Source organism: Nomascus leucogenys, chromosome 15 (genome assembly GCF_006542625.1).
Source record: "Nomascus leucogenys isolate Asia chromosome 15, Asia_NLE_v1, whole genome shotgun sequence".
In the NCBI taxonomy this organism is placed as follows: Eukaryota; Metazoa; Chordata; class Mammalia; order Primates; family Hylobatidae; genus Nomascus; species Nomascus leucogenys.
In genome coordinates, this window is record NC_044395.1 from 64,151,217 (window position 1) to 64,172,914 (window position 21,698).

The 21,698-nt window shown below is 54.6% G+C and overlaps 1 protein-coding gene across 3 annotated transcripts in view; it reads left to right on the forward strand.

Moving 5' to 3' along the window:
* The window catches only part of PDE2A (phosphodiesterase 2A), a 100,291-nt gene extending 87,101 nt beyond the window's left edge, over positions 1 to 13,190 (forward strand). The window contains exons 12-31 of one of the 3 annotated variants that reach the window (XM_030829091.1): positions 102 to 167; positions 431 to 561; positions 3,167 to 3,278; positions 3,756 to 3,795; positions 3,915 to 3,978; positions 4,381 to 4,453; positions 4,597 to 4,774; positions 5,021 to 5,133; positions 5,819 to 5,896; positions 6,770 to 6,892; positions 7,389 to 7,459; positions 7,858 to 7,980; positions 8,364 to 8,451; positions 8,713 to 8,760; positions 9,728 to 9,802; positions 9,954 to 10,053; positions 10,327 to 10,439; positions 10,822 to 10,860; positions 10,997 to 11,103; positions 11,736 to 13,189. In XM_030829091.1, the coding sequence (XP_030684951.1) occupies positions 102 to 167; positions 431 to 561; positions 3,167 to 3,278; positions 3,756 to 3,795; positions 3,915 to 3,978; positions 4,381 to 4,453; positions 4,597 to 4,774; positions 5,021 to 5,133; positions 5,819 to 5,896; positions 6,770 to 6,892; positions 7,389 to 7,459; positions 7,858 to 7,980; positions 8,364 to 8,451; positions 8,713 to 8,760; positions 9,728 to 9,802; positions 9,954 to 10,053; positions 10,327 to 10,439; positions 10,822 to 10,860; positions 10,997 to 11,103; positions 11,736 to 11,946 (1,953 nt within the window). In that variant the 3' untranslated portion in view covers positions 11,947 to 13,189. Of the gene's footprint in view, positions 1 to 101; positions 168 to 430; positions 562 to 3,166; positions 3,279 to 3,755; positions 3,796 to 3,914; positions 3,979 to 4,380; positions 4,454 to 4,596; positions 4,775 to 5,020; positions 5,134 to 5,818; positions 5,897 to 6,769; positions 6,893 to 7,388; positions 7,460 to 7,857; positions 7,981 to 8,363; positions 8,452 to 8,712; positions 8,761 to 9,727; positions 9,803 to 9,953; positions 10,054 to 10,326; positions 10,440 to 10,821; positions 10,861 to 10,996; positions 11,104 to 11,735 lie in introns of all 3 variants that reach the window. The other 2 variants (XM_030829093.1, XM_030829092.1) reach the window with 2 other exon arrangements.
* Positions 13,191 to 21,698: the final 8,508 nt, after the last annotated feature.

Below are 21,698 nucleotides of genomic sequence, written 5' to 3' on the forward strand. Positions count from 1 at the left end.
GAAGGGCTCTTTGAAACTTCCAGACTTGAGGGTGGGGACAGGTTGAGATCCCCCGACCTGAGGAGTGCTGGGCCCTGACTCAGTCTCTCCTCACCCCCTAGTTGACAGGATGCCTGGGCCAGGTGGTGGAAGACAAGAAGTCCATCCAGCTGAAGGACCTCACCTCTGTAAGTCATGGCCTGGCTGACCCAGAGGAGAAAGAGGAGACCCCACTGCCAGCCCCCAGAGCCAGGGTCTCTGTTACAGAGCAGCCTAGGAATGGGGCAGATAAGACCTGGGGACTTTCTACTGTCCCATCTGTCCCATGACACAGAGCTTCCAGTCTTGCATGAGTCCCTTAGAACTGCCTGTTGCAAAATGTGATGGAGGGCTGGAGGAGGGAAGCATACTGCCCCCTGCTTCCCTGTCCTGACTTGCCTCCCCTTTGCAGGAAGATGTGCAACAGCTGCAGAGCATGTTGGGCTGTGCGTTGCAGGCCATGCTCTGTGTCCCTGTCATCAGCCGGGCCACTGACCAGGTGGTGGCCTTGGCCTGCGCCTTCAACAAGCTAGAAGGAGACTTGTGAGTCTTTGTGGGATGATGCAGATCAGGAGATGTCACTGAGAGGCTGGCTAGGGCTCCACCAGGGTAACAGTGTGGGATGGGTACTGGGCAGGGGCTACTGTCTCAGCAGCAGTGGGTTGAACAGTGTGTTAGTGCAAGAGAATGAAAGTCATGTTGAGGTCCAAGCTAGTTCCTCTTCTCTTCTCCCACTTCCTGAAGTTTGGGTAAACTGCTCTTGGGGTATTGGGCTCCCTCCCTTGCCATCCCTGTTTTTGCATTACTGCTAGAAACTGCTAGATGGAGGAGTGGGTGTGCTCTGGGTTGGATGAATCCTCTGGGACCCACAAAGCGTCATCAACACAGTGGACAGTGGCTAAAGGGAATATGCTTGGGGACTGGGAAAAGCTGTGGATCTTTTGAGCTCCTGACAGGGCAGCTATAAAAATGATACAAAAAAATCTCTTTTTTTGTGGGCAGGGCACAGTGGACAGGGAAGCAGGCTTGGAGGCTTAGTTGGGAAGCATATCTCGAGAACTGAGGACAAACCTGGGGTCTAGAAATGGTGTCATAAATAAATTTCATATCCTACACCAACTCATAAATAGGCAGTAGGTGCCTGAATTTTATTGCAAATGGATCTTAGTTCAGGGAGAAACAGTGCTGCGTCCGATGAGCCATTTCTGTCCTGGGTGCAGGTTCACACATGGGCTGGTAGGATGAGCAGTTTGTGCTGCATCACATAGGTGGGGAGAAGTAGACAGAGGAGGGGCTGAGTCCTGATGCAAAGAGATGCTGATAGGATGCTGGCCTCTGGAGTCCAAGCAAACAGGCTGGGTTTCAGGACCTGGAGCTCCTGCAGGAGGTGGACACTAGAAAGCCTGGGACTAGGTGGGTGTCAGAGTCCGGGCCTGAGGTCTGCTGGGGTAGGGTGGAGATCCAGGAGTCCTAGGTCTGAGCTGCAGAACCTACCAGCATGGAACTGTGTTGACCATTGGGTGGGCCTGGGGAAACAAAGATAGGGGCAAGGCAGAATCAGCTGAGGCGGGGAGAATGTGGGATTGGTGGCATTTGGAACTTGTGGGCATCCTAATGGTGGGAGAATTTATGCCAATCAGCAAACAAATATTGAGCACTTAATGTTGCCATCCCAGTGCTGACCAGATGGCCTTGGGAAGGCCTTTGGGGAGGGGAAGGCAGAGTGAATGGGGGTCCAGCCGGGGCCATGACCTCTCGCTGCTAGCTGTGAGATTGGGTTCTAGGATGGCCCCAGGGCTGGAGGAGAGGTGGTATCAGCAGGAAATAAAGATGGGGCCTTGGTGGCAGCCTTGAGGCCCAGGTCAGGGGCAGGGCCATCTCTGGGTCCCACGCATTTCAGGGAGTGAGTGTTGAATGACTGCATGAGCCAGGGTGGGGCTCAGCTCAGTGCAGTGACTGCAGAGAAGCTTCCTGAAACACAGCTAAGTAGCCAGAGAACAGGGGCTCCAGAAGCCCTTCGGCTGTGAGTGGGATGGGGCTGGTGGCAAGGCCAGGGATAGGATACAGTGACGACATTAGCAAAGACCTCCGAAGTGTTTCCTCTGTACCAGGCTCTGCACTGGGCATGGGTGATATAGTCATGGCCCCATTTCATAAGACTTGAAGCTCATTTTCAGGGCATAGAGGGAAGAGAGTGAGAAGGGTATTCTAGGCTGAGGGAACAGTGCAGGAAAAAAGCACAAAGGTGTGAAAGAGCCCAAGGTTTTCTCAGAATGATGAGGATCTTTGTGTGGCTGAAGCTGAGAGATGTCCTGGGTTGAGGGGTGAGAGGTGGATGGGGCTAGCTAAGGGACCACAAATATAAGGAAGGTGTGCAGACAGACCCAGGGTGGTGGGGATGGGATCTAGATCCGAATCACTGGATGGCAAGCATGAGTGGGGGATGCCCCACCAGGGCGGAGCACCAAGGCCAGCCAAAAAGTGGGAAAGAGCTTAGGCAGTGACACCTCAGGGCAGCGTGATGTGGGCTAAGGCAGGCTCTTCCCATGACGCACACCATTGGTCCACCCAGCCCCATGCAGCTCCCCAGGGACAAATCATTTGGTGGCCAGATTGAATGACCTGAGCAGGATTTGGGGCTGATCTTGTCTCACCAGAGCTAGCTCCATGAGCAGGGCAAGCAGTCCTCTCCACACCACCACCCTAAGATTTCTGGAGGCACCGAATCAGGGCCAGCAGAGTCCAGGGAGAGTGGGATAGTGACAGGAGCTGCACAAGACAGGGCAGTGCCACCGCCCCTCCCCAAGGCTGGAGGTGTGCCTGGGGAAGAGCAGAACACCAGCTTGAGCCCAGGCAGTCTCTAGTCTGAGGGAGGAGACCCAGCTTTGGGCTGGGTAAATCCCAAATCAGAGAGGGGAGGTATGGCTCTGGTTTCAAGCATCTAAGGAGGACTGGAGCCCTCCCCTTGGGGAGCCCCCAGTCTGCAGGGGCATGGGGGTGGGAAGCTGTTCCAAGGGCCTGTGCAGTGGTTGGTTATATAGTTGGCAGGTGGGTACCCCTGTGGGCTTCTGATGGAACAGAGGTAAGGAGAGTGGGGAGAGAAGCCGGTCTTCCCTTCCCTCCTGAGTGAGCCCACCCCCTCCTCCAGGTTCACCGACCAGGACGAGCATGTGATCCAGCACTGCTTCCACTACACCAGCACCGTGCTCACCAGCACCCTGGCCTTCCAGAAGGAACAGAAACTCAAGTGTGAGTGCCAGGTGAGTGACCTGCCTTCAGCCTCTCTCGGGCACCGACTCGCCCAGTTTTCAGCCCCCAAGAGCCATTCAGAAGAGAAATGCCCATGTCTTTCTGGACTGGTGGCAGCCCTTCCCCAGGTGGCTCCGTAACCTCATAATTTGAAGGCTTGCAGTTGTTCAGGACCCGCGCCACTGCCCGCAGGCACTGTATGTGATCGCCCTCTAGTGTTCAATATGGGCACTACAGCAACACCTAGGCAGCTAGAGCTGGCGTGAAGGCGGCTGAGACACTCAGGAGACTCCTCACCTGCACCGGGGCTATTCCCTCACTCTTCCACTTAGTAGCCAAATGATACAATTAGACACTGACAGTTTCTGGCTTGTCCGGTGAGCCCTAGGGAAGGAAGGAGAAGACCCGGGTGCTGTTGGAGGCAGGGGGTTAGATAGGGTGACCCCTGCACCCCGACCCCCCTATGATCTCCGTTTCCTTCATTCCAGGCTCTTCTCCAAGTGGCAAAGAATCTCTTCACCCACCTGGGTGAGTGCACTGTTCTCTCTGCCTGGGTGTGTGTGGGCATGGGGGCTGGCATTTGCAGAGGAGAGGCGAGAGGTCTTGGCAGCCTGGTCTCACCCTGCCTGGTCTTCTCCCTCCCCCAGATGACGTCTCTGTCCTGCTCCAGGAGATCATCACGGAGGCCAGAAACCTCAGCAACGCAGAGATGTGAGTGACTCTACCCAGGGGACAGGGCGAGAGAGGCTGCGGCCTTCAGTCCCATCCTCTCCTTTCCTGCCCCACCCACTTCCCCCTGCGGGACTTCATCACCTTTTGAGGGATCCTTTACTTCATGCCTGTCTCCCTCACTAGACTGTAAGCTCCAATACAGCAGGGACAGGGCTGGCTTCGGATCCTCAGCTCCTATCACAGTGCCTGGCACAAAGTAGGTGCTTCCAAAAAAAACACTTGAACGGACACGTTTCTGGAGCCAGCCAGCCCTGAGCAGAGTGTCTTACCTTGGAGCACTCCTCCCAGGCCTCGGAAATCCGGCCTTTGCCTCCTTATGAGAAGTGAGGGCGATCAGAGGGGGTTGTCAGGCCCCAGAGGACCAAACCCCTCCCTCCACAGCTGCTCTGTGTTCCTGCTGGATCAGAATGAGCTGGTGGCCAAGGTGTTCGACGGGGGCGTGGTGGATGATGAGGTGAGCGGGTGTGGAGGGAGTATGTGGCCCTAGGGGTGTCCGGGAGTCCGCCGGCGGCGCTGGGGAGCGGCCCGACGTTTAATAGTCCCCTCTGTGGCCGGGTCACTAACTTCTTCCTCTGGACTCCATCTCTGCCCCGGCAGAGCTATGAGATCCGCATCCCGGCCGATCAGGGCATCGCGGGACACGTGGCGACCACGGGCCAGATCCTGAACATCCCTGACGCATATGCCCATCCGCTTTTCTACCGCGGCGTGGACGACAGCACCGGCTTCCGCACGCGCAACATCCTCTGCTTCCCCATCAAGAACGAGAACCAGGGTGCGCGTGGCGGCCCAGGCGGAGGGGCGGGGCTGGGGCGGGGCCTGCGCCGGGCGGGGCGGGTCCGAGCGACCGGGGGGGCGGGCAACACTTCCCCACCGCCTCCGGTGTCCCGGAGCATAAGGGAGTCGGGTTCCATGCCTGGGACGTAACCTGCGGAAACTGCGAGGGCAGGTCCCGGCCGGATCCCTCCCTCCACCCGATCCCTCCCTCCACCGGTGGTTCCTTGCCCCCTCCCTCCCCCAGAGGTCATCGGTGTGGCCGAGCTGGTGAACAAGATCAATGGGCCGTGGTTCAGCAAGTTCGACGAGGACCTGGCGACGGCCTTCTCCATCTACTGCGGCATCAGCATCGCCCATGTGAGGGCGGGGGTGGGAGTGGGGTGTGGGGTGATAGGGGGCGGGGCCCACGAAGGACCCTCATTCTCCTCCTCTGACTGGCTCTCCTTGTGGGTTGATCCCTTGGTCTGGCACTCAGAGTCCCGCCGCTGGGGTGCAGCCTTCAGGACATGCTGGCCACCTCTGGGTTCTGTTTCCCATCTAAAAATTGGGGATACGATTTCCTGCCCTGTCCACTCAGCCTCCTGGGACCATGAGAAACTCCCGTTGTCAAAATCTCCTCTCTTCCCTGGAAGCAGTCTCAACCCAAGCCGAGTGCTTTTTTGGAAGTGCTGGGTCTCGGTGTCCAGGCCTGCTGGCGCTCTGGCCTGGGAATCCAGCCCCAAGGTCCCTGACATGATCCCCTCCTTGCTTCTCCTTCCCTGCCATGGGCCTTGGGCTCCATCACTGAAGCCTGGGTCAAGTGTGGGGGAGTGCAAAGGGCCAGACCAAATGCTGGGAGAACTTGATGAGGAGGAACCGGCTCGGGGGTCTGGATGAAAGTGGGGGTAGGGTCTTTACTGTGGACTGGAGCTTGAAGGTTTTGACTGGGGCCAGAATGGGACAGGAAGTGGGGTGTCTTTTTGACCCGTTCGTCCCAGTCGGGGCCATTGCTGAGTTTTCACAGCCACCTTCCTTGAGCCCCATCTTTCCCTCTTTCCCCTAGTCTCTCCTATACAAAAAAGTGAATGAGGCTCAGTATCGCAGCCACCTGGCCAACGAGATGATGATGTACCACATGAAGGTGAGGCTTGCAGAGACCTCTGGTCCTCCTCCCAGATTCCCCGGGGACCCAGGGCCAGGCAGGGCTTCCTGATCGATCTCTACTGAGGATGAGAGGATAGGCCCAGAGCCACAGCAGGCCTCCTGCCCTCCTTAGGGGCAGCTCCCACCCCTGCTTAGAGACCTCTCCTCCAAGCTGCTTCTGAGCTCAGTCCCAAGGCTGGAAGTAGCCAGGGGAACCAGCCCAGGGAATAATTGGTTCAGCCAGGTATCCCCCATGTTCAGGGAATAATTCCCATCTTGGGAATTACTGAGGGCTAGGAAGCTCACCCAGGACCTGTCCCCATGGCTTCCCTAGGTACAGTGCCCATGCAGCCCTGGGCAGTCTTAATTGCTGATAATCTATCCCATTCCCTACCCTGGGTCACAAAAGCTGGCTTAGTTCCATGTATATGATAGTCGCTGTTCATTTGGACATTTCCTCTCACCTGTGTCCAAACCAGAGAGGCCCAGACCTTGTGAGTTGGATCAAAACTGTAGTAGGAAGAGTTAAGGTTAGAGAGTAGGAAGGTCTCCACAAAAGGAGGACTGCTACAGTTACTGTGTATGAAATGCTGCCATGGTTTGGGGGTGTCATGAAGGGGTATTCTTGATCTTTGCCAAGGTTAGGCTGTTACAGATAAAGGGTGGTCACCTGCAGGGAGGCGCGCGTGGGGTGGGCTGCAGGGCTGTGAGGGGAGGGTGGTGATTTCCTGCCCAGTTACAGTCCACAGCGTGGTGGCCCAACTGTGGTACATTCTGGGTGACGGATCCCCCACCTGCCATGGGAATTTGAGGATGAAGACACCAGATGGGGTGAAGGCTGTCTTCTAATGCTCTGGCTGGCCTCCTCTAGGTCTCTGACGATGAGTATACCAAACTTCTCCATGATGGGATCCAGCCTGTGGCTGCCATTGACTGCAATTTTGCAAGTTTCACCTATACCCCTCGTTCCCTGCCTGAGGATGACACATCCATGGTGAGTTGCTCTCCTCCACTTGACTGGCCAGGCTGAAGGTATGTAGCCAGAGGCTTAAGTTAAATGTGCATCAAGAACTTCCTGGGAAGACAGAGTCATCAAGGAAGGCTGTGGAGGGTCCCTCAGAGATGGAGGGGCATGTAGTCTGCCATCATGAGGCCATGGGGCCTGCCCAGGGGCTAGAGGCTGGACTGGATGATCCCAAGGGCTGCTGTTGGACCAACCATGCCCAGGGCGTGTGACCTCAGGGTTTGCATCCCTCCCAACCCCGTTTTTCTAATATTTTGTGTGGGCTTGGTTTCAAGAGTTCTTACTTGTTAGATCTCTAAAAATGCATAGCTCCGAGATTGGTTGCTTCAACTATTTTGTGGTTCTCTAGTTTAGATGTAAGTTTCTAAGACTCCAGATTTTGAGAGTGGAGCTTGAAGAAGGGCCTAGGCGAGGGCCCCATCTTGATACTGGCAGCCCCTCTGATCCCTCCCTCTGCCCTCTCCAGGCCATCCTGAGCATGCTGCAGGACATGAATTTCATCAACAACTACAAAATTGACTGCCCGACCCTGGCCCGGTTCGTGCGCACACAGACAGCCCCAGTCTTCGCCTCCCACTTTCCTCTACTGTCACATCCGTTGCCCCCGGCATTCTGGAGAGGATCTCTCTAAGGATGACTGAGGAGACCCAGTCTTATGGGGGTGGGGAGGATCCATGAGTGAGAAGCAATTCCTAGACACTGAACTGTCAATAAAGGCAAGAAATGAGGCAAGGCAGAGCCTGGAGGCGAGGCCGAGAGTGTGTAGCCAGAGGTTTAAGTTAGATGTGCATAGGAACTTCCTGCTAAGACAGAGTCATCAAGGAAGGCTGTTGGAGGGTCCCTCAGGGATGGAGGGGACATGCAGTTTGCCATCATGGGGCCATGATGGAGGAGGAGAGGCTGAGGCCCCTCTGCTACCCTCTTCCCTTCCCCAGGTTCTGTTTGATGGTGAAGAAGGGCTACCGGGATCCCCCCTACCACAACTGGATGCACGCCTTTTCTGTTTCCCACTTCTGCTACCTGCTCTACAAGAACCTGGAGCTCACCAACTACCTCGAGTGAGTGGCTGCATCTCCCCCACATCTGGCAGCCACTGGGGTCCCCTTCCCTGGGACAGGGAAGCACCCCCTGTGTTTCGGGCACTTTTCACGCACTGCCTCATGGGATCTTCTTAGCCACAGGAGACTAGAGGGGAAGGCTGCGAGCCCCATCTTCCAGGAAGGGCTTGCTCACAGCCAAGCAGCCAGTGAAGACTGAGCCTGATTTAAACCCGGGTCTGCTGGGCTCCAAACCAGTGCTGCTTTCCAGGAAGGGAACCCAGGTGTTCCAACCTCCTGTCCCGGTGGCTCCTGGGCATGTCATCTCCTGTCTCTCCTTTTGGGGGTTTGGGGAGGAACTGTGGGCTGACCTCTTTTTTTTCTCCTTTCTGCCTCTCAACCAGGGACATCGAGATCTTTGCCTTGTTTATTTCCTGCATGTGTCATGACCTGGACCACAGAGGCACAAACAACTCTTTCCAGGTGGCCTCGGTGAGACCCTGCCCTGCTCACAGTGGGGACCTCCATGGGGTGTCTGGGAGTCTCATCTTCTCCCAGCCTGAAGATGGGTGGGAGCGAGTGAGACCAGGAGCCAGGTTTAGACACAGGAGGAGGTTCCCCCAGGGTTTGCCCCTGGCTCTGAGATGGGGAGGAGGGGAGAAAGGTGGGAAGGGCAGGACACTGCTCAGCCTAAAGCAGTGGCACTTGGATCCGGATGTGAGGAGTGACCGCAGTTTTCCTGGGCTTTTCCAGAAATCTGTGCTGGCTGCACTCTACAGCTCTGAGGGCTCCGTCATGGAGGTATCACTCTTCTGTCCCACCCCCGTCCTTCTTCCCCTTTAAGGCCAGTGACTTGCAAAGTTATGACCCAGCTCCTCCTATTCCCAAACCATGCTCTCCAGACAGGCTGCGAGAGCTGCAGCCACACCTAGGACATGTCTGGCTCATTTTCCTGGAGTGGGCTTGGAAGGGTGCAGGTGCGGATGATAGCAAGGATTTGTGTTCAGCACGTTTCCCTTTGGCTGCCTGAGAACACCCCGTTCAGCCCCCTCCTGCCAAGCTTGGGATGGGCTCCACTCCCATCACTTAGCGTCACCTTAGATTGTTTGGTTTGGGTCTGCCTACCTCCGCGTGCACAAGGTCTGAGCCATTTCTGAGTTCCCTGCACTTGGCACAGGGCTTGGCACAGAGTAGGAGACACATTTCCAAGGTCACCTTGCCTCATGCTGCTTCCCACAACACCCCTCCAGAGGCTGCCCCTGCTTGCACACCCCCAGAGACGAGGTTCTCTGTCTCTCTCCCAGGAGGCCTTGTGGCAGTGCTGGTTCTGCCCTCTGCCCCCTGGGATAAGCTGCTCCTCTTCTGAGTGACAGCCCTTCAGCATCCGGAAACAGGGGCCTTGCCCTTGCCTCATCACTGCCTCTCCTTGTCAGTAAACAAATGTGTTCTGCATGATTCAGTGTATAGGACTCCAAAGGATCATTTCAAAAATGTTCCAGCTTTCAGGGACCCCAGAGCTTACCTTGTTGGGTCCCTGCATGTGACAGCTGAGGAGTCTCAGGCTCAGAGTGGTCTAGGGACTCGCCCTGGGTCACACAGAGGGTTGAAACAGAGCTCAGAAAGGGAACTGGGGCCCCTGACTCCCCCTTTCTGACTGCTCTGCTGACCTGGGGGCTGGAGCTGGACCAGGCCCTGCTTCCTCTCTTGGGGTCAGTGGTGAGGGAGCCCATCTGCCCCAGCCGGGCCCCCATCACTCCTCTCCCCGCAGAGGCACCACTTTGCTCAGGCCATCGCCATCCTCAACACCCACGGCTGCAACATCTTTGATCATTTCTCCCGGAAGGTGATGGGGTCGGGGGTGGGGGTGGGGATTGATGGGGAGCTGGGAGCTGGCTGGAGGTGGGAGAAGGAGCCAAGGATTGGAGGCTCACTGGGACGGGCAAATGGGTGGGGGTGTCCAGTAGGAGGCCATGACACCCCTGCCCTCACCCCAGGACTATCAGCGCATGCTGGATCTGATGCGGGACATCATCTTGGCCACAGACCTGGCCCACCATCTCCGCATCTTCAAGGACCTCCAGAAGATGGCTGAGGGTGACTGCTGTTAGCCCCAGTCCTTGGGGCTGGGGAGGAACAACCAGGGGAAGGATTTGCCAGGGGAGCATTCCCAGGGTGCAGACCCATCCCCTGCAGCATCAACCCTTCTCTGGCTGCACAGCCCCCCGAGGCAGACCCAGCACTGGCCCCTTGACTCCCATCAGGAGTGCCCAATTCCCTGGACCACTCTGGGTTGGGCCCTGGGAGCCTTGTCCTCAGAAGGGCAAAGAGGCTGGGCCCCGCTCCTTGACCCCATCCTCCCCTCAACAGTGGGCTACGACCGAAACAACAAGCAGCACCACAGACTCCTCCTCTGCCTCCTCATGACCTCCTGTGACCTCTCTGACCAGACCAAGGGCTGGAAGACCACGAGAAAGATCGCGGTAGGTGCAGTCCTCCCTGGGAAAGCACAGGCTGCCCACCCTGCCCAGCTCTGGGTGCCCCCTGTGCCTGAATACCCTCTCTCTGCTCAGCTCAGCCTGGCTGTGTTCTGGGGAGACAGAAACCTAGACCATCTCAGGGTGACAAATGGAGACTCAGAGAGGGGAACAGACCTAGCAAGTCAGTGGCTGGTGGAAGGCGGGCCCCAACCCAGCCACTCCCTGCCTGGGGCCATCCCACTGCCAAGCTGGGGCTGGTGGGGATGCCTCCTGAGCTGGGACTGAATCCCTGGGCCTCAGTTTTCTCTCCTGGGAATGGGCTGTCAGAGGAGCTTGGGTGGATGTATCCTACACAGAGGATGTGATGAGAGTGTTGGCCTTTCAGGAGCTGATCTACAAAGAATTCTTCTCCCAGGGAGACCTGGTATGTGTGGAGTGACCCCAGGATGTCCAGGTTGGGGGAGGGTTCCTGGCCTGGGACAGGGAGGGCTTGAACTAGCCTGACCCTGGTACCCGATGGAGGAATGAGAGGGACAGGCCTGATGACTCGATGCCTGCAGGAGAAGGCCATGGGCAACAGGCCGATGGAGATGATGGACCGGGAGAAGGCCTATATCCCTGAGCTGCAAATCAGCTTCATGGAGCACATTGCAATGCCCATCTACAAGTGAGTGAGCTCATGGGCACAAGCTGTACCTTGCACAGAGAGGGTAGGCTGGAGTGGGGACATCACAGCAAACACAGGTGCTGAGATTGGCCTGGCCCAGCTCCAACTGATTCACCCCCTTGCCTCTGGGCACAACTGTCTCCTGCTGTGCCCCTCAATGGGTCCTTCCCTTCATCCTTGGTCCCCAGTGGAAAGGGACCATCATGCTTTCCTAGGTGTCCTCCTCTGTCTCACATTCTTGTGGAAGTTCTTGTTTGAGATGGAGTCTCACTCTGTTGCCCAGGCTGGAGTGCAATGGCACGATCTTGGCTCACTGCAATCTACCCCTCCTGGGTTCAAGCGATTCTCCTGCCTCAGCCTCCCAAGTAGCTGGGATTACAAGCATGCACCACCACGCCCAGCTAATTTTGTATTTTTAGTAGAGATGGGGTTTCACCATGTTGGTCAGGCTGGTCTTGAACTCCTGACTTCAGGTGATCCACACGCCTCGGCATCCCTGAGTGCTGGGATTACAGGTGTGAGCTACCGTGCCTGGCCCTTGTGGAAGTTCTATTTGTTGTGTAGCCCTAGTCTTTTTTGCTGCCCATGGTCTGATTTCTGGCCTCTCGCCCTCTGCCACCATGCACCCGCAGGCTGTTGCAGGACCTGTTCCCCAAAGCAGCAGAGCTGTACGAGCGCGTGGCCTCCAACCGTGAGCACTGGACCAAGGTGTCCCACAAGTTCACCATCCGCGGCCTCCCAAGTAACAACTCGCTGGACTTCCTGGATGAGGAGTATGAGGTGCCTGATCTGGATGGCACTGGGGCCCCCATCAATGGCTGCTGCAGCCTTGATGCTGAGTGATCCCCTCCAGGGACACTTCCCTGCCCAGGCCACCTCCCACAGCCCTCCACTGGTCTGGCCAGATGCACTGGGAACAGAGCCACGGGTCTTGAGTCCTAGACCAGGACTTCCTGTGTGACCCTGGACAAGTACTACCTTCCTGGGCCTCAGCTTTCTCGTCTGTATAATGGAAGCAAGACTTCCAGCCTCACGGAGACTTTGTAATTTGTTCTCTGAGAGCACAGGGGTGACCAATGAGCAGTGGGCCCTGCTCTGCGCCTCTGACGACACCTTGGCAAGTCGTTCCCAAGCCATTCTTTGAGCAGCTTGATGGTTTCTCCTTGCCCCATTCCTGCCCCACCAGATCTTTGCTCCTTTCCCTTGGAGGACTCCCACCCTTCGGGGTCTCCAGGATCCTCATGGAAGGGGAAGGTGAGACATCTGAGTGAGCAGAGTGTGGCATCTTGGAAACAGTCCTTAGTTCTGTGGGAGGACTAGAAACAGCCGCGGGGCGAAGGCCCCCTGAGGACCACCACTATACTGATGGTGGGATTGGGACCTGGGGGATACAGAGGCCCCAGGAGGAAGCTGCCGGAGGGGCAGCTCAGTGCTCTGCGGAGAGGGGCCTCGGGGAGAAGCAGGATGGGATTGATGGGCAGGAGGGATCCCCGCACTGGGAGACAGGCCTGGGTATCAATGAGCCAGCCATGCTTCCTCCTGCCTGTGTGATGCTGGGCGAGTGAGTCTCTTCCCCTGTCTGGGCCAAACGGGGAAGGGGTAAGACAATCCATGCTCTAAGATCCATTTTAGATCAATGTCTAAAATAGCTCTATCGCTCTGCAGAGTCCCAGCAGAGGCTGTGGAACGTTTCCTCCACCCTAAGGCACAGAGAGCCCAACCCTGAGTCTCTCAGAGGCCCCCTGAGTGTACCCCTTGGCCTGAGCCCCTTCCCCATTCCTGCAGCCAGTGAGAGACCTGGCCTCAGCCCTGGCAGCGCTTTCTCTTCAAGGCCATATCCACCTGTGCCCTGGGGCTTGGGAGACCCCATAGGGCTGGGACTCTTGGGTCAGCCCGGCCACTGGCTTCTCTCTTTTTCTCCGTTTCATTCTGTGTGCGTTGTGGGGTGGGGGAGGGGGTCCACCTGCCTTACCGTTCTGAGTTGCCTTTAGAGAGATGCGTTTTTCTAGGACTCTGTGCAACTGTCGTATATGGTCCCGTGGGCTGACCGCTTTGTACATGAGAATAAATCTATTTCTTTCTACCAGTCCTCCCCCATGGGGCTGTTTGCAGACTTTGTGCTTGGGGTGGGTGGACGGGGGGATTAGAACTGGGAGAGGCAAATGCCCTTTGGAACTCCATGGCTTCTAGAGTCCTCCACCCTTGGTACCTAGCCCCTCTTCTGGGGAAGTCATAGATCTGTTGGGGTACTCCCTGGGCCAGATCGTGAAGGCTAAGGGGTGGGTGGCAGATGAGAAGGCCTGGCCATGGAGCAGTGATGGGACATGTTGGCTGGCAGAGATTGTAGAATAGAGGGAAAACAGAGGTTGAGACAAGCAGGCAGGCTGCCTGGAGGAGGTAACCTGGAGCTCGTCCTAGACCCTCCCAGTGCTGGCCTGCCCTGGTCATGAGTGCCCATACGGCGACGGCCTGAGCCTCTGAACTCTGTTTCTAGCTGCAGTGATGCCTGGCTGTGTCCCAGGAAGTCCCACATCCCAGTTGCTCTGAGTCCTGCCGAAGGGGCACCCCTGAGTCAGACTCCACACCAGATCCGGCCCCGGGTTGCGTCTGAGGAGTTGTGTCTGTTCCTCTGTGTGACAGTGTTTACTTCCGCCCAGTCCAAGATGGGCAGACTCCAGGTTGGGGTCACGAGGAGGCTCTGCCTGGCACAGTCTCCAGGCCCTGTCCCCGACTTGCCTACCGCCCTCTGAGCTCCTCTCCCTGTTCTTCTCTTCCTGGTCAGTAAAGGTGGATGTGTTGAGAGGGTGGGCACTGGGGTCTCCTTTCTTGGTGGGAGCAGGAAGGAGATGGATAGGGCCATCCTGTGACCATCAGCCATTGCCAACTTTGCCTTTGGGACCACAGAGCCCATCTGCTTCCTCTGCAGCTCCGCCTGCCCCACTAGCCTGTCTGGGTTTGGAATCTGCTCCTCTGGCTGAATGGTCTCCAGGTTTCCAGCTTCCCTCAGTGTCATGGGGCTCCAGGCTCCTCCATTTCTAGCTCCTGCTGTGGGCTCCCCAAGTCTGTCTCTATCCTCTCACAGCACAAGACCCAGGCTTGGCTAGTGGGTCCCCAGGTGGGGGCGGGAGTGGTCAGTTCGTGGCCCACGGCCAATAAGAGCTGGCTATTCTAATGGTGCCTGGCTGACCCCAGGGTCACTGTGGGCTGATGTAGCTGCTCTTCTGCCTGACCCCTGACCCTGAGTGTGTGTGCGTCCTCTTCCACAACACTTCAGGCAAAGGGGACCTTGACCCTGCATCTGCTGTCTGTCCCCAGCCCAACCCTCCTTTGAGGCTTATGCTGTGACACATTCCTGTTTTTCACCAAATGGAGGGAACAACCACAGATATTTCCTCGTGCATGCAGGACCTGTGCTAGGGCCGAGGGCTTTGTCTTTGTCCTGGTCTGGAAAGTCTCACAGTTTGATTGGAGAGATAGATCTAAACTCAGATGCAGGCCATGACAACGCTGTGGGGTGCCCGGCCATGGGGCTCCAGGCAGGATCATAACCCTGAGAACAATGAGGTCTGAAAGATGAGCAGATGTTGTTTATAGGCAAAAGGGGACAGGCACTCCTGGTAGAAGAAGCCACTTTTGCAAAGGCCCCGAGAAGGGAAGGGACTGGCAGGTGGAGGAGCTGAGAGATGGAGGAGGAGGCAAGGCCCTGAAGGGCCTTAAATGCCAGGTTGTGGAGTTTGGCTTTATTCTGTGGGCAGTGGAGAACCAGAGAAAGGTTTTCAGTAGGAGAGTGACTCAGAAGTGCATTTTAGAAAGATCCCCCTGGAGAGCAGGGAAGTGACTGCAAGGGGAGAGAGTGGGCAGGGATTATTCTATGGGTGATGAGCTGTGCCCTGGGCTGGGCGAGGAGAGGAATTCAAGAGCTGCTGGGTTGGCAGAACATGGTGACCAGTGGGCCAAGGGATGCAGAGGGAGGACTTGGAGGGGCCCTGGGAGGTGGGGTCTATGCCACTCCATGAAGAGCTATGGGGGCTCTGCTCAGCATCACCCTCACCCACAACAGGTATTGGGTGGAGCCTCTGGCAGGGGTGAGCTCCCTGCAAAGGTGAGCAAAACAGCTATCTGAGGATGCCCAGGGAGGAGAGGTGGGAGGAAGGGAGAGAGGACAGATGGGAGAAGGCTCTGCACAGTGCCTGAGGACAGCCCTCACCAGGTTACAGAACACAAGGCTTGACCCCACTGGCTTCCTGTAGCTGTCCTGCCCTCTCAACTTAATGGTTTCATTTTGCATTTTATTTAAATTTCACAATGATTCTGGCAGATACTATTAGTCTATTCTGCAGCCAAGTTGTCTAAGGTTTGGAGAGGTTAAGTAATGCACCAAGGTTAGGATTTGAGCCCTACCTGTCTGATTCCCCTCCAAGGGCTGTCTGATTCCTTCCTCCTCCTCTGGGATAGAGGAGGGAGACTCAGAAGGACGGGGTCTCCACCTTCAGTCTTTGCAAGACTATTGTAGGGCATTGGGATGGTGAGCACAAAGTGGGTTGAGGCCCCAGAGAAAGAGCTGAGAGCTGGGATCAACTGTGTGTATGCATGTGTGTGTCTGTGTGTGTGTGAGTTGGAGTAGGGGGCAGGGAGAAAGGAGTGGGGTGGTGGTGGCTTGTAGTGCAGCTCGTGGCCACCAGGTGGTGTCCAGCCCTCGCTGTCCTCACCTCCCCAGAGGTCAGAGAAGGATATGGGGGTGGGGTGGGATGAGGGTGGGGGGGTGGGGGGGGGGGTGGGATGGGGGGGTGGGGTGGGATGAGGTGGGGGTGGGGTGGGATGGGGGGTGGGGTGGGATGGGGTGTGGGGGGGGGCGGGGAGGGGCGGTGGTTGGTAGTCTCACTCCTGTCCATTCACCTACAGGTTGAGTATCCCTTATCCAAAATGCTTGGGGCCAGAAGTGTCTCAGATTTAAGATTTTCTTTTTGGATTTTGGAATATTTGCATATACATAATGAGATATCTTGGGAATAAGACCCCAGCCTAAACAGGAAATTCATTTATGTTTTATATACACACAGCCCGAAGCAGTTTTATACAATATTTTAATTGACTCTCCATCAACAGAATGCTGCACCTATATGACCCTCTCACACTCACAAACACAGAGGCATTCTCACACTGACACACGCACACGCACACATGCTCATTCTTTGACACACAGGCACATTTACCTGCAGACTCCATGCAGCCTATACCCCTGTACAGTACACACCCATACAGACTCCACAGGGAAAATGGAAACTGTTTCTTGGAGGCCTCCAGACTGTATAGCTGTTCTCTGAACAGAACTGAGGCCCATCAGTTCTACTTTAGTGAGATCCCTGGAGGTGGTACCTGCCTGATGAGCGGTCTCCCTCTGCAGAATGGTCCCTGGGAAGGCAGAGCCAGCCTTGCATGTGAACAGGGATAGGCAGAAATGATGCTTCCTTCACCCCTTCTCTGTGTAGGAAATAACTACTAGAGAGCATTGCAAGGCTTGGTGCTGTGCTGGTGAGGGCGGACGGTCACGACAGGGAGTGAACCCAGGCCATGAAGGGGGCTTCCTGGAGGAGGGTGAGGTGAGGCAGGTCTTGGAGTTTGGATGAGGAGGATGGGAAAGGACTTGGGGACATTGCAGATAGACAAGGAAAGCAGGCTGGGAGGTGAGGAAGTGCAGGAGGCTGTGCTTCTCGGGGCTCAGTCTCCTTGAGACAGGGGTGGGACTGAGGGTGGATTGGCTGGGGGTGTGCTGAGGAAGGATGGTGAGTAGATGCTATTTTCATAACCTTGGTTGCAGTCTCTTGGGAGGGTGCCAGGTCCAGGGAGGTGAAGGAGTTGAAGGTCTGCTCCTAGCAGGAGCTAAGCCCTCCCCCTCTAGTCTTAGTTTTTCTATCCATAAACTGGGATGATGAACCCCGCTGGAGGTGGCGAGGGTCGGGGGCAGAGCAGAGCAGCGCAGCCATTATGCTCAAGACAGGCTCTGGACTGCACCTGGGGAGAGAAGGGAGAATCAGGGTTGGGGCGGGAATGAAGGAAGGGGGATGGGAAATCAGGGGAGGAGGCAGCACGGGTGGTGTGGGAGGATCAAGGATGTCAGGGCAGGCCTCTTACCTGACTGAGGTTTGCACTCCTGGGTTCCCTGTCCTGAAACACAAAGCAAGAGCTGTCCCCACACAGCGAATCCCTGCTCTTCAGCACTCTTTGCAATCCCTCTGGGCTTTCCTTTCTATCCTGGCAGGATGAGCATTGGGATTCCTCACTGGTCTTAGTTTTCCTGTCCATTAACTGGAAGGATGAGCCCACTGGAGGCTTTCAGGATGCAGAAGATGTTCTGAGAGGAAGGCTGCCCTGGGTCTGGGCAGCTGTGTAGGAATGAAGTCTGATAGACGGCACAGCCAGATTGTTCTCTGAGGGAATACCAAGATCAGTCCATACAGGAAACAAAGCACAACATCAAGTTTGGGGACTGGTGGGTCAGATGTGAGAATGGGAGGTGTGGCAACATCCTGCCAAGATGGCTGCCACTCTCAATCCCTAAATCACCCCTGAGAGAACTACAGAACTGATTGGGATGCATAGGATTCTAGGAAAACACAACGGTGTTATAGCCCAATGAGTTCTTCTTGCCTGCTGCCCAGAAAGACCAATGCACCGAGAACAGCAGGTGCTGCAGCAAAGAAAGAGTTTAATAATCACAGGGCCAGCCAAGAACAGGAGATGTTTCTCAAATCTGCCTTCCTGAGAATTTGGAGGCTAGGGTTTATTAAGTATAGTTTGGTGGGCAGGGGACTAGGAAATGGGGAATGCCGATTGGTTGGGTTGAAGAAGAAATCACAGGGGGTTGAAGCTGTCTTCTTGCACTGAGTCAGTTCCTGGGTGGGGGTCACAGGACTGGTTGAGTCAGTTTCCTGATGTAGGTTACTGGTCTGGGTGGTAACATCTGGTTCCTCAGAATGCAAGGTCTGAAAAATATCTCAAATACCGGTCTTAGGTTTTACAATACTGGTGTTATCTATAGGAGCAATTGGGGAGGCTACAAATCTTGTGACCTTTGGCTTCATAACTTCTAAGCCATAATTCTACACTTATGGACAATTTGTTAGTTTTATAAAGTTTCATAAAGGCAGTTTTGGTCCCCTTGCCAAAAGGGGGTTAGTTTCAGGAAGAGGCTATCATCATTTGTTGTTGTTGTTGTTGTTGTTTGAGACGGAGTCTTGCTCTGTCGCCCAGGCTGGAGTGCAGTGGCACAATCTCGGCTCACTGCAAGTTCTGTCTTCCGGGTTCACGCCATTCTCCTGCCTCAGCCTCCCGAGTAGCTGGGACCACAGGTGCCCGCTACCATGCACAGCTAATTTTTTGTATTTTTAGCAGAGACAGGGTTTCACTGTGTTAGCCAGGATGGTCTCAATCTCCTGACCTCATGATCTGCCCGCCTTGGCCTTCCAAAGTGCTGAGATTACAGGTGTCAGCCACTGCACCCGGCCTCATTTTTGTTTTAAAATTAAACTATAAACTAAATTCCTCCCATAGTTAGCTTGGCCTGTGCCCAGGAATGAGCAGACGATGTGCTTGTGAGGTTAGAAGGAAGATGCAGTCAGCTGTGACAGATTTCTCTCACTCATTCTCAGTTTCTCACTTAATTTTTACACGGCAGCCTGGGGTGCACTGGGAGCAGGGAGAGATAAAAGTGAGAACTGGATTGGAGAGGAGTGCTTGGACAGTCACTGCCTCCCGTTTCACCTGTGCACAAACTCCTGATGTGAGTTGATTCAGTGAGGAGGGGCCAGCCAGGTCCCCGTGGGCATCACCCTAGCTCTTTCTCTCCCCAGTCCCTAGGATGGGTGGCTCACAATCCAGGGAGATGCCTAGGGCTGCTTCTCTTCTAGATATTCCAGTCAGAGGAGCCTCCAGCAGAAGGGAGTGTCCAGCTGTGGCTGTGGGGTGCCTGGGCCTCACATCTTGTCCTCGCCTTGGTCAGGACCCAGCACAGATTAGGAAGCTGCCTTCAGCTCATCCTCAGCACATATTACCAGTCTGAGTCACGCTGCCCTGAGGGAAACATTGGTCCACAGGTCAAAAGAATATAACTAAAAGAAAGAAAACAGGCCAGGCGCTGTGGCTCACTCCTGTAATCCCAACACTTTGGGAGGCCGAGGTGGGCGGATCATGAGATCAGGAGATCGAGACCACCCTGGCTGACACGGTGAAACCCTGTCTCTACTAAAAATACAAAAAAAAGGGCCGGGCGCGGTGGCTCACGCCTGTAATCCCAGCACTTTGGGAGGCCGAGGTGGGTGGATCACGAGGTCAGGATCTCGAGACCACGGTGAAACCCCATCTCTACTAAAAATACAAAAAATTAGCCAGGCACAGTGGCGGGCGCCTGTAGTCCCAGCTACTCCGGAGGCAGAGGCAGGAGAATGGCGTGAACCCGGGAGGCGGAGCTTGCAGTGAGCCAAGATCGCGCCACTGCACTCCAGCCTGGGCGACAGAGCGAGACTCCATCTCAAAAAAAAAAAAAAAAAAAAAAAACAAATTAGCCAGGTGTGGTGGCGGGCGCCTGTAGTCCCAGCTACTCAGGAAGCTGAGGCGGGAGAATGGCGTGAACCCAGGAGGCGGAGCTTGCAGTGAGCAGAGATGGTGCCACTGCACTCCAGCCTAGGCGACAGAGTGAGACTCTGTCTAAAAAAAAAAAAAGAAAGAAAAAAGAAAGAAAACCAAACAACACACACAAATCAGGCAGACTTTAACAGATGGGCCCAGAATGTAAAATAAATGCTTTAAATTTCCCTAAAGAGATAAGGAAAGATATTAGCAACATGAAGTAAGAACAAGAAATCATTCAAAAAGAACTATTTGAGACCAGCCTGGGCAACATAGCAAGACCCTGTCTCTCCAAAAAAAATACCCAAATTAGCTGGGTGTGGTAGTATACACCTGTAGTCCCAGCTCCTCGGTAGGTTGAGGTGGGAGGATCGCTTGAGCCCAGGAGGTCGAGACTGCAGTGAGCCATGATTGTGCCACTGCACTCCAGCCTGGGTAACAGAACAAGAGCCTGTCTCCAAAAATACAAAACAAAAAACCAAACAAAAAAGAGCCAAGTAGAAGTATCAGGGATGAAAAGATTATAGTTGGAATAAAGAAGGGAACAGATGAGCAGGGAGGATTCAACTGAAGAGAGAAATAGTGAACTTTGAGGATCAGCTGGACAAACTCTTGATAAAGGCAGTTGGAAAGGGATCAAGAAACAGAAGGTATATGAGAAAATAAAATGTAAGAGATGTGAAGGATAGAAGTAGAAATGCCAACATCCAGGCAATAGATATCCCAGATGAAAGGATAAACAAATTGGAGGAAATATTGGTAGAAAGAGTGGACATAAATATACTATATTACAACATTGAAAGACCTAAAATTTAAAGGGATCTGAGAGTGTCAATCATGGGAGATAAGGACAAACTTCCAACCGGATGCATTATTTCATAAATTTAACACTACCAATGCAAAGAGAAAATTCCAAAACTTCCAGAGAGAAAATGCAGGTCACCTAAAAAGGAGAATGAACCAGGTTATCATCAGAGTTCCTAATAGTATTCACTGCTGGTTGGAATGGATAAAGATGGGACAGTCAAAGACTGTATATACACATCCCCTACATACAACAGAGAATATACAATTTTCTGCACATACAGAGTATTTGAAAAATTGACCATCTGTTACAGGGATCCACAACCCCCAGGCCATGGACCAGTCCTAGTCCCTGGCCTGTTAGGAACCAGGCCATACAGCAGGAGGTGAGCAGCAGGCGAGCAAGCGAAGCTTCATCTATATTTACAGCCTCTCTCCATTGCTGGCTAATATCACCGCCTGAGCTCCATCACCTGTCGGATTAACAGCAGCATTAGATTCTCATACGAACTCAAACCCTATTGTGAACTGGGCATGTGAGGGATCTAAGTTGCACACTCCTTATGAGAAGCTAATGCCTGATGATCTGCCACTGTGTCCCATCACCCTTAGATAGAACTGTCTAGTTGTAGGAAAACAAGCTCAGGGCTCCCATTGATTCTACATTCTGGCAAGTTGTATAATTATTTCATTATATATTACAATGTAGCGCCTGGCTAATTTTTTGTATTTTTAGTAGAGACGGGGTTTCACCGTGGTCTCGATCTCCTGACCTCGTGATCCACCCACCTCGGCTTCCCAAAGTGCTGGGATTACAGGTGTGAGCCACCGCGCCTGGCCCTTTTTTTTTGTATTTTTAGTAGAGACAGAGTTTCACCGTGTTAGCCAGGGTGGTCTCGATCTCCTGACCTCGTGATCCGCCCACCTCGGCCTCCCAAAGTGCTGGGATTACAGGAGTGAGCCACAGAGCCTGGCCTGTTTTCTTTCTTTTAGTTATATTCTTTTGTGCACAATAAATGTAATGTGCACAATAAATGTAATGCGCTTGAATCATCCTGAAAACATCCCCTACTCCTGGTCCGTGGAAAAATTGTCTTCCACAAAACCAACTCCTGGTGCCAAAATGGTTGGGGACTACTGATCTATGAGACCCCACAGAAGCCTGA